Source organism: Equus caballus, chromosome 6 (assembly GCF_041296265.1).
Source record: "Equus caballus isolate H_3958 breed thoroughbred chromosome 6, TB-T2T, whole genome shotgun sequence".
NCBI lineage: Eukaryota > Metazoa > Chordata > Mammalia > Perissodactyla > Equidae > Equus > Equus caballus.
The window spans coordinates 75,137,914-75,150,045 of NC_091689.1; the positions used below are offsets into that span (position 1 = coordinate 75,137,914).

At 36.4% G+C, this 12,132-nt stretch overlaps 1 protein-coding gene across 2 annotated transcripts in view; it reads right to left on the reverse strand.

Annotated features, from left to right (window-relative positions):
• The window catches only part of ADAMTS20 (ADAM metallopeptidase with thrombospondin type 1 motif 20), a 163,781-nt gene that overhangs the window by 91,084 nt on the left and 60,565 nt on the right, over positions 1-12,132 (reverse strand). For both annotated transcript variants that reach the window (XM_023643400.2, XM_001488308.6), the window contains exons 9-11: positions 10,737-10,883; positions 8,707-8,848; positions 6,739-6,843 (exon numbers count right to left, since the gene is read on the reverse strand). In XM_023643400.2, coding sequence (XP_023499168.1) covers positions 6,739-6,843; positions 8,707-8,848; positions 10,737-10,883 — 394 coding nt within the window. The remainder of the gene's footprint in view (positions 1-6,738; positions 6,844-8,706; positions 8,849-10,736; positions 10,884-12,132) is intronic.

Here is a 12,132-nt window from a genome sequence, read left to right on the forward strand (position 1 = left end):
ACAAAGATATCACACCCTCACTCTTTTAGCTGACTTTCTATTCCATCTCATCCAAAGTCTCAATGATCCCTGTTTCTTACTTTCATCAAGAAAACGGAACCTTACAGAAGAATCTACCACACTCTCCTTCCACTCCTTCTACCCACCCAACAGCATCTATGCCCAGTACACAGCCTTATTTTTATACATGAAAAATCCAGGATCCTAGCCAAAGTCAATCCCTCCACCTATGCACTCAATCTTACCCCTTCTCACTACTCAGAACATCACTCCAGCAATTCCCTCATCTCTCCTACACCAGTGTTCCGGTCTCCACTACATGAAAACTAATCAAAATGTGTTTCATGCACTGATGCTGGTCTATGGACTAGTTGCTGTCAGTCTGTGAGGAGATGAGTAGAAATTAAGAGTAAGCATTCAGAAACTTTTACAAGACATTGATGATAATTTTGTTTATTAAAGTTAATAATTTAAAAATAAGCTTATATTTATTTTCAACTGTGGCAAGATACACATAAAATTTACCACCTTAACCATTTTTAAGTGTACAGTTCAGTGGCAATAAGTACATTCACATTGTCATGCAACCATCACCACCATCTATCTACAGAACTCTTCATTTGCCTAAATTGAAACTCTACACCCATTAAACAATAACTCCCCATTCTCCCCTCCTCCCAGCCCCTGGCAATCACCATTCTACTTTCTGTTTCTTTGAGTTTGACTACTCTAGATATCTCATATAATTGAGATCATACATTTGTCTTTTTATAACTGGCTTATTTCACTCGGCATAAGGTTCAGACATGTTGTAGCATGTGTCAGAACTCCCTTCCTTTAAGGCTGAATAATATTCCAGTGTATGTATCTACCACATTTTGTTTATTCCCTCATCCACTGATGGACACTTGGGTTGTTTCCCCCTCTTGGCTATGGTGAATAATGCTGCTATGAACCTGGGTGTACAAATATCTCTGAAACCCTGTTTTCAATTCTTTAGGATATGTACCCAGAAGCAGTATTGCTGGGTCATATGATAATTCCATTTTTAATTTTCTGAGGAACCACCATTTTGTTTTCCATAGGAATATCTGGCTTATACTTTGTCTTTTTCATTTCATTTTCCTACTCAATCATTTTTACATTTTATACAAAAGTACCAGTTTATAAATGATTCGATTTTTTTTAAAAAAAGATTGGTCCTTTACTAGAGATAGTTTGAGAAGAACTAGATCATTCTCATTAACATGGAAATACACTCTTGTTTCTCCCACTGTAGAAACAAAAACAACTTTTCTTAGATCTCAATTCCCTCACCAGCGACTGTCCTGTTTCTTCTTGAAAGAAATGCTCATTGCCTAACTCTCTCTGCCTATGCTCTCACAACCCCACCCCAGCCAGGCTTTTATGCCCCATCTTCCCTGAATCTGCTCAGCTGTAGGTCTCCACAATGGCCAGTTCGCAGTCAGTCTTCCTGGACTTAGCAGTACGTGACACAACTAATCGTTCTTCTTTCATACAGTTATTTTTTTCCTCTCGGTTTCCAGAGCTCCACACACTCTTGGTTTTCTTTCTTCTCTAATGATTACTCTTTCACAGTTTGTTTTGCTGTTTCTTCTTCTTCTTTCTGACCCCTTCATGTTGGAATGCCCCAGGCTCAAATCTTGGTCATTTATTCTTCTCTATGAATAATCATTCCCAGTCCAGATCTCTTTCCTGAACTCTAGACTGTATATACAGCTGCTTCCTCATTTCTAACAGACATTTCAAACACAGCAAACCCAAAACCAAACTCCTGCCCTGCCCCGCAAAACCTGGTGAGCTGAGCTAACTCAATCAGCCGAAAATCTAGTCATTTGATCTCTTCCTCCTCTAACATTGCACATCTAATAATTAGCTAATGTTCTACTTCCTTCAAAAACATAGAAAAGCTGACTTTTAATCATCACCTCCACTGCTCCCCCTCTGGTTTGAGTGACCAGCATCTCTCACCTCTACCATTGCAATAGCTCCTTCAGTAAATCTCTGCTTCCACTCTTGCCCCCTGCAGTTTAGGTTGAACAGTTGTCAGGATGATCCTTTTATAACTTAATTTTAAATAAATTAAATCAAGTGATTCCTCTGCTCAAAACCCTCAGTGATTTCACTTTGAGTAAATGTAAAGTTCTCACAATGGCCTCCAAGGCCCCAAATAATATTCCTCCAGTTACATCTACACATCTCTCTCTTCACTCCCCTCCAGCCCCGATGCCTTCCTTGAACGCATCAGGAACACTCCAGATATAGGAGCTCAGCTGTTTCCTTTGCCTGGAACTCACTTCCCCAGATATTCTCATAGCTAACTCTCTCACTTCTCTTAAGACAGTTCGTGGCAACTTTCCATAAGATCTGCTACCTTGATCATCATATTTTAAACTACAATCTGCTCTCTCCTACCAGAAAACTTCCAATCCTTTTTCTGCTCTTTTTTTTATTGCCCATGGCACTTATTGGTCACAGTACTGTTATGTTAGTTGTTTGTAATCTTCTACCCTCCCCATAGAAGTAAACTCCATGAGCAGCTTTTCTCTTTTGTTCGCTGATGTATCCTACACACCTAGAATAGTGCCTGACATACAGTAGGCCCTTGATATGTCTTTGTTGAATGAATGAATCCTACAACCAAGCTTAATAGCAGGAAAAATGCTTTGTGCCCTCCATTAGAACAAATCATTCAGTATGAGAAATCCACATTAGAAGTGAACAAAAACAAAATCTTGATAGAATGCACTGTGGCACTGTGTGCACGTAAATTTTATGGGAATCATCCAAAAACATTTCAAATAATCCTCACACACACTCTTGTGCATTCTCTCTATATACATATATGTCTGAGAGATCTGAGCATGAAAAAGATAGACTGTTATATTATTCACCATGTAGTAAAATTAACTCATTGTCACCATGTCATTCACCATGTCTTCATGCAAGTGGACTTACTACTAAAAGCATATAACGTCTCAGATGTAAGATAGTCACAAGACAAAGGGACTAAAGGAGAGTGTTAAGGCAAAATTGTAGGACATTTGTTTAAGATTTCCCTTGAATACAAGGTCCACTTAATACTGAATATGGCTAATGCATAGGGGCTCATTATCTCCAATTAATAAAAAGAAAGGAAATTTATATCTATCAGGATCCACATGTTGAAACCCCAGATGCCATCTCTACTCTTTAATCTCCACAGGCTTTAAAGTAGGTCTCAGCATCTCATCACATTTATGTTGAATTCCAGTAAATCCAAGCCCACCTTACCATCTCATTGGGGAAATATTCAAATGGTTAATAAGCAGTTGAAAAGATGCTCAACATTGACAATAATCAGGGAAATGCAAATTAAAACCACAATGAGATTCCATGTTACACCCACCAGAATGGCTATGATTTTATTAAAAGATTAACAATATCAAAAGTTGGCAAGGACTGCAGAGCAACTGGAACCTTCATACATGCTTGGAGCAGTTTAAAATGGTACACATATTTCGGAAAATTGTTTGGTACTTTCTTAGGAAGTTAAACACACACATACCCTATGACCCAGAAATTCTACTCAAGGTATTTACTCAAGAGAAATGCAAACATATGTCCACAAGAAGACTTGTACAGGAATGCTCATTGCAGCTTTATTCCTAACAGCCGAAAACTGGAAATGACCCCAATGTCCATCAACAGGAGAACAGATAAACAAATTATGGTGCATTTGTACAGCTGAATTATACTACAACATTAAAGAATGAAGTATTGATGCACACAATACTATGGATGAAACTCAAAAACTATGTTGAACAGAAGAAGCTTGACCCAATCCTCCCTCCCCCAATTAGGGGTATACTACATAGTTCAACTTACATTATAGTCAAGAACAGATGAACTCATCTATGGAGATAGAAACAAGAACAGGAGTTGTTTCTAGAGAAGAGAAATTGTCTACAAAGAGGCAAGAGTGACCTTTCCGGGGCAATGGAAATGTTCTAATCTTGACAGGGTTGCTGGCTATGTGTGCATCTACATTTGTTAAAACCTATCAAACTGTACACTTAAGATCTGTACGTTTTACTTATATCTCAATTTTTAAAAATCATTTTTATGCCTGAACTGGATTTAGACTGCTCAATGAATTAGTTATAAATAGTATCTCTTGATATTTATAAATATGTCAACCACTATTTTAGCCACATGCAATGAAACCTGAAAGTCCATGGCATATAGTACCTTTAAACCTTGCTAAGGCCACTAGGGTCCTATCCTAGATTGGAATCAGGTGAGCATCTTGGAACAAGTCCTCTATCTAATATCAGAAGTTCAGCATTCAAACTTCAAAGAGGTTTTTTCTCTGCTCACTCTCAGATAATCAGTAACTATCACAAATGCCACTCCTCTCCCAAAAAGTCAATTACTAGTACTGCTCACAAGAAGTGAGAAAAATAAAGGCTTTTTAATAATTCTTACCCTCAAAATAGAAATTTTAGAGAAATTACAGTTCAAATATTAGAATTCAGTTCTAGCTTAAAGCTATGAACTGAAGTCCCCTAGAATTTGATCCTAAAATAAAGTAATCTGAATGCTAAACCATTTCAATGAGTACTTCAGCTACAGCAAAAACTGCTGAAGTTCCAAATAAAACTTTAATAATCAATTCACTTGTGATGTGAGCAACACTCATGGAAACCACGTGGCTTTAGATGGAAAAGTGATTCCAGAAAAGGGCAAGAGCTGGTACAAACATTTCAATGAAGCAATGGGAGGTAAAGACACAAGTTCAGCTAGTGACCTGACCTTAATTTTAAGAAGTTTTTACTCCTACCTAATGTGAAGTTAACAACAGAGGCCGCACTAGTCAATCCATTGCCAAGGAAGTGTTTCTTTTGCACTGAGCTAGCTCAGAGGAGGCTAACAGACTAAAACATATTCAACGCAGACACACTGGCCACTAAGGCCAACAGAACTTGGCCTCATCCTAGAGCACCAAGTACAATCGACCTCATCCTCACACACAGCACGTTTCATTACCATGGTGAGCCCTATCACTCAACATCCTGTTGGCAGATTTAGGTAAGTTCGTGACGGATGTTAGAATGGTAAAGATGTAGGTTGGTAGGCAGTTTATTTTAGGGGTATAACGTATTTTAATAGGTTTAGAACCAATAAAGATCTGAAGAAGCCACTTAAAACTTTGTTATACTTAACTGAATTTTATGGGATAAAATGTATACAATGGTAACATCCTTGAATTTGGGGGGTTGGCTGAAACATAAGGACCTTTATGTCTATATACTCATTTTTTATTAATTTGCGATTTCTCTCTTCTTTTCTTGGTGAGTCTGGCTAGGGGTTTGTCAATTTTGTTGATTCTTTCGAAGAACCAACTCTTTGTTTCATTGATCCTTTCTATTGCCTTTTTTGTTTCAATATCGTTTATTTCTGCTCTTATTTTTATTATTTCCCTCCTTCTACTGACTCTGGGCTTTGTTTGTTCTTCTTTTTCTAGTTCTGTTAGGTGTCGTTTGAGGTTGCTTATGTGAGCTTTTTCTTGTTTAGTGAGGTGGGCCTGTATTGCGATGAATTTCCCTCTTAGGACTGCTTTTGCTGCATCCCAAATGTTTTGGTATGTCGTGTTCTCATTTTCATTAGTCTCCAGATAAAATTTGATTTCTTCTTTAATTTCTCCAATGATCCATTGTTTGTTGAGAAGCGTGTTGTTTAGTCTCCACATTTTTGTACCTTTCTCTGCTTTTTTCTTGTAGTTGATTTCTAGTTTAATAGCATTATGATCAGAAAAGATGCTTGATATTATTTCAACTCTCTTGTATTTATTGATGTTTGCTTTGGTTCCCAAAATATGGTCAATCCTTGAGAATGTTCCATGTGCACTTGAGAAGAATGTGTAACCTGCTGTTTTTGGATGAAGTGTTCTATATATATCTATTAAGTCCATCTGGTCTAATTTTTCATTTAATTCTATTATTTCCTTGTTGATTTTCTGTCTGGATGTTCTGTCCATTGGTGTTAATGGTGTGTTGAGGTCCCCTACTATTATTGTATTGTTGTTGATGTCTTCTTTTAGTTCTATTAAGAGTTGCTTTACAAATTTTGGTGCTCCTGTGTTGGGTGCGTATATATTTATAAGTGTTATGTCTTCTTGGTGGAGAGTCCCTTTTATCATTATATACTGTCCCTCTTTATCTTTCTTTATCTGTTTTGCTTTGAAATCTACCTTGTCTGATATTAGTATAGCGACACCTGCTTTCTTTTGTTCATTATTAGCTTGGAGTATTGTTCTCCATCCCTTCACTCTGAGTCTGTTTGTCTTTGGGGCTGAGGTGTGTTTCCTGGAGGCAGCATATTGTTGGATCTTGTTCTTTGATCCATCCTGCCACTCTGTGTCTTTTGATTGGGGAGTTCAGTCTATATACTCATTTTTAATGGCAAGACTATAATACACTTAAATAACTATATATCCATGTAATTATTTATATAACTATGTGTAACTTTAATATTCATCTGCTAGATCTTGAAAAAAATGGCGAAATTAAAAATTTAATTCACTTAATGTACTATATCAAACAAACATGGCAAAAACATTAACATTCAACCAGCAGAACAAAAGTTGACAGCGAATAATGAAGAGGGCTGGAATGCAGAGCAATCACATCCTTGGATAATCTCTTGACACAAGACTCACCCTTTGGGAAAACCTACCATCCCAGGACCACAGTTTGTTCCATCTGCCAGTGGCATGTGTTGAGTGCGACAGCCCTTGTGAACTCCTTCTGCACTCGTGCACCACAGACGCCTGCATTGTTTCTGCAGAGTAACAAAAAGCAGGCAAGTAAGAGTAAAAATAATAATACAACCACTGGATCAACTCAGTATAATGTATCGGTTTATAAGTTGATCCCATATATTTCCTGATTTCATGGTCAGAGCTGGAAATAATCAGTAAAAAAAATCTTTACTAAGTAAGCTCTACTCATCGATTTTCTTCTAAACACATAAAATGGCAACATTTAGTTTTTAAAAATTTTAGATTTTCATGCTATGTTGAACAATGGGAGAAAGGAACTGGGATGGAAATATTCAAAATTATGTGAGACATTTTTTTCTCTTTGCAAGACATTTTTCTAAAGGACTTTTTGTTGTTAAATGTTATGCACAAGGAGTTTCCAAAAGCTCCTTTTGATCCGACAGTGGAATGTATGAATAATGTGCATAGAAATACTGTATAATGTATACTGGTTTCCTAGTTTGTGAATATAATGCATACTTTGAACTTTTGAACAAAGAGTTCTAAAGTTATCACAAGAAACAAAAATCCATAAAGGCTCACAGGAGCTATACCCAAGACAATTCCTTTCTTTTTCTGAATTTAAATTCAAAGTTTATTTGGTATCTAAATCAGCTAAGAAAGAAATGCATCTTTTATAACAAAAAATTAAGGTAAATCTTCCCATCTCCATAGTGGATGTTTACAGGCTTATAAAATTAATGATTATAAACTTAAGATTTTAGGAACAATATTCACTGTGTGGAATATGCTTTGTATGTCCCTGTGCTCACTGTTAAGTAACTTTCATTCATTAATTCAACATTCAATAAGCATTGATTTTAAAGGACCTATTATGTGGCAGATCCTGAACTGAACACTGGGGCTATATCTTTATTTAAATGAATAAGGCTGCACTCCTGGTCCAGTGAGCCTCACAATCTGGCAATTTGGCAAAGGTTTGTACAGGAACGAAGAAAATGGAATGACCACTATTCTTGGAAAAGTAAGGCACGATTCACCAAAGGAGTGACATTTATTCAAACTAAATCCTAAATGTAATCCAAAATAAGACAAAATCATGATTACAAATCCAGTAAAAGTGTTAAATCAGCTATTTCAGCAGAAATTTAACATATCTAACCTATGAAAAATCTTCTAAATTATAAAGCAATAGCTTAATGAAAACTAAACAATAAGCCCCAAATTTCATTCCTTTGGATTCAAATTTGTGTAAATTAAAATGTACTCTAGGGGCTAGCCTGGTGGCGCAGCGGTTAAGTGCGCATGTTCTGCTTCGGCGGCCCGGGGTTCGCAGGTTCAGATCCCGGGTACGGACATGACACCACTTGGCACGCCATGCTGTGGTAGGCGTCCCACATATAAAGCAGAGGAAGATGGGCATGGATGTTAGCTCAGGGCCAGTCTTCCTCAGCAAAAAGAGGAGGATTGGCAACAGTTAGCTCAGGGCTAATCTTCCTCAAAAAAAACCCACAAAAAACAGTAGTCTATTAGATTCCTGAGTCCTTTAATACAACTCATTATCAAATACGTATATTTTCTCCCCCACCTCCAAAATAATATCATTTGAAAATAAGTATTTGAATGCTTTTAATTTTCAATAACTTATCTGTGGCTGTGTTTTCCAAATGGAAATATTTCATAAGATTTTGTGAGAGTTAACAAGGATCATTTTTAAGTGCCTAACGCAGTACCTGGCATATAAGTACTTAATTTCAGTTTCCCTTTTTTAACCCCTTTCTGACCAAATTTTTCTAAGTCTTAAAAATGTTTAAGATATGTCTAGTTCACCTTCTGTCCAAGAGAATAAATGGATATCCGGAAATATATTCTAACTACAACGTTATGGTAGTTTTCAAATAAAAGGACAGAATTTTTCTTACCAAATAGGGACACACTTGTGACCCAGGACCGAACATAAGTTCACATTGCTTGTTTACATCGTACATTAATCCAGGAAGTTGTGAAGACAGATCATATATCCTTCCATTTGGTTTGTCAAGGAGACATTCCCCATGACCAGTACTGTACCGATGACAGAAAATAAAATATTGTGAACACACATGGATGCATTTCAGGATAAAATGCTTTATTATATTTTCTGTTGTTCTGCACTTTCAAGGAGAATATCGGTATTTGTTCACAGTTTAATAACCAACTCATATCAAAGTCAGTAAGAAAACCTCACAGTTCACAAAGGATTTTTTGTATGTTTGTTCTCATTTGATGCCCAGAACTGCCTTAAAGGTACCATTTTTAAAAAGAAAGACGAACATATATTCATCAGAACATAGGTTATGAAACATACATTCATTTTTTGATCACACTACACTTTTGGTCTACTTTGCTATCCAATAGTAATACCTTGTATCTAACGCCCAAATTGCCAAAATGTAAAAATAAAAATAAATTTTCAAATCATTTGAGAAAATACATTTACAGTTCTAAATGACAACAAAACAAATGAATTTCAAAAAGTGTTATGCTGTCTCCACTTCAAAGAGGTTTTTTCAGAAGGAATTATAATACAGAGTCAAGAATGCCAGCCTTGGGAGTCTGCAGTCTGGTTCCACAGCATGCATGGCTGTGGACAAGTTAGTTATCTCCTTGACCCTCAGTCTCCTCATCTGAAAATTGAGAGTGGTAATATCTACCTTGCAAGTTTCTATTAGAGTACATGACATACTATATTTAAAGGCATTATAAAAGTGGTAAATAGCAGGGGAAATGTATATTTGTTACTCCTAGTTTGTCATGTAATATCTAGCCTACAGAAAACTCTGTGAAAATGCCATTCCAGTTGGATTAAAAGCAATAATTTGTTCCATTGCAATAATTAAAAGAAATATTGTTTTGGAAATTTTTAGTGGCTAGAAGGATATAATAAATTCTGTCAAAAAAATGAACATGTAACCTTTAAAATTCCTGTTGGAGAGAATCTTAATATTACTCCTTTCCAAAAGAAAGCACACCCACTGGCATTGCCAATCAATAGCACGGTTAGCTCTTCAACAAAGCTACATGTAATCACGTAAAGATAAGCAATTTTGTGTTGTGCTTTTAAATAAAGTCCCCATACAAGGGTAAACAATCGCTGTTGATTATAATTATGGGATATATTATGAACATATATTCCAAAGCATGGTTTCATTTATTCCCATAGTTCTCATAAAGAGAGGGGACTAGAAACTGCATGCATGTGTGATGAGAATGCGTAGTAGAAGAAATGAAACAGTATTGCATTAATACAAAAAAGATCCCTGGAAAGAGCTTGGCCTTGCCTTTTGCACAAGTTTCAGTAACTATAATAGAAACATCACTTGGATAAAAGTTGGGAAGTAGAGAAACCTGATAGGAGATGGAGAGACAAGGTGAGAAAAACCTGGATCCGCCACCTCTCTTCAGAGCCAGGAAGAGCCTCTAAAAGAATATGTTAACCCAGAGACTCCGGATCCCTGTGGCTTTAGAAGCTATTTGCAATATTCATAGTTTGACTTCAGCTATTCCCTTTAGCTTCGAGAGCACCTCAAACTTGAGCCACTCAAACTCCTCTCAAAATATTAACTGGTAGCTTCTGAAAAAATTCAAATGCATACAAGGGAGCTGTAATTCCCACATAAGTATCCCCTAAAAAGGAGTTTTCATTATAATAGAGAGCCCAAATAAAAGAAAACAATAGCTATGTCTGAAATACCAGCGCCCCCCTCCAATTTTTTTTTTTTTTGGAATTAAATAATGTAACTCTTTTACTCTTTTCTTGTTTTTAAATATCCATTTGTACAGTAAAGCTTAAATTTAAACAATGAAAAATTAGACAGAAATTGAACCACGTTAAAAGAACATAGAAATTTCAAATTTTATAAACTAATAAATGTTCAATTATTTAACTAAAGGAACATAAAATCTGACTTACTCTAGGAATTCAGTGATATATTTCTGACTGCATTTTGACCAGGTCCAAGGACTTGTGTGGTAATTTAAAGTTGGAGCCATTACATGATATTGATGTTTAATTCCAGTTTCCTTACATTTAAAACTATCATCATGTGGAACATTAAATCTAAAAATAAAAATGAACACTTAAGAATACTAAAATATATATACAACATTAGTAACAGATCTTTTACACTGCACTATATTGTAAAATGCAGATAAATTTGATGACATCAGAATGTGTACCCTTGATCTCTCCATAAAGCACTATAAAACTAGGGTTACCTTCATGTTTAGAAGCACATGATCTCTGAGAAACACTAGACTATATAACTTTGCTCAGTAGCCTCGTCTGTTGATTTGGTACCTGAATCTAAACAAAACATTTGGATTCTGGCTCATCTCATCACAATATGGACATAGCATTCACATAAAAACACCTGCAGTTTTCAACATGCATATCCTAGAAGATATGTGTGGAAAGGTTAGATAAAGGCGAGACCACACGAAACTCTAGACCATTGACTATTGCTAGAGTATCAAACGGACTTGTCTAATCCCTAACTCCATACCATTCTATAATATCCATCTATTTTACATCAAACAGCCTAAGTACTATTTCTAGTCTATAATCAGTAAGTCATGCTCGATAAAACTAGAATAATAAAAACAAACCTAAAGGGCAACCAAATCGTCACAACGAGAGCAATGATATTAAATAAGTAGCTGGTCAGCAACAGATCCGACACGTTCTTTTGAGGACCCAAGTATAAATTCACATTTAGAAGGAACATTAAAACCACCTGCTTGAGGTACTTGTGTGCTGAAATTTGTAGTTAAATCAGCCTTTTAATTAAACTACTTACCCATATTCTAAAGACAACTATAAAATTTCTCAGAAACAAAATAAATGTCTAAGATGGTACCCTCTCCGAGAACAGTCTTCTATCAGATAACAGCCTTGGAAACCAGCAAATCGTGCTTTTCAGACCTTGCTGCAACCCATCTATTGCCTCCAGGTATGCTCTGATCCCATCCCCCACTTCAATAAACAATCTGACTGTACATCTGGCTGATGATCATGAGACACAAGCATGCTAAAAGGGAACTGAAGAGCCACTAGTTCAATAAAAATGATCTCCACTTCAAATTATTCCAGCCGAATAATGATGTCAAGGCATGACCAGGAAAAGAAAATGGAGTCAAACTAAGAGAGCTACCTCTAGCCTCAATTCTTTATCAGCAGATAACCAAGAAATCCCAGGAGTGCTGGGGACATTTGGAATCATTTTTCAGAGGATGAGTTTGTAGGGGTTTCTGGCTTTCCATGGGAGCTCTGAGAGCATCACGGGAAATCGCGGCCTCCATTCTTACAG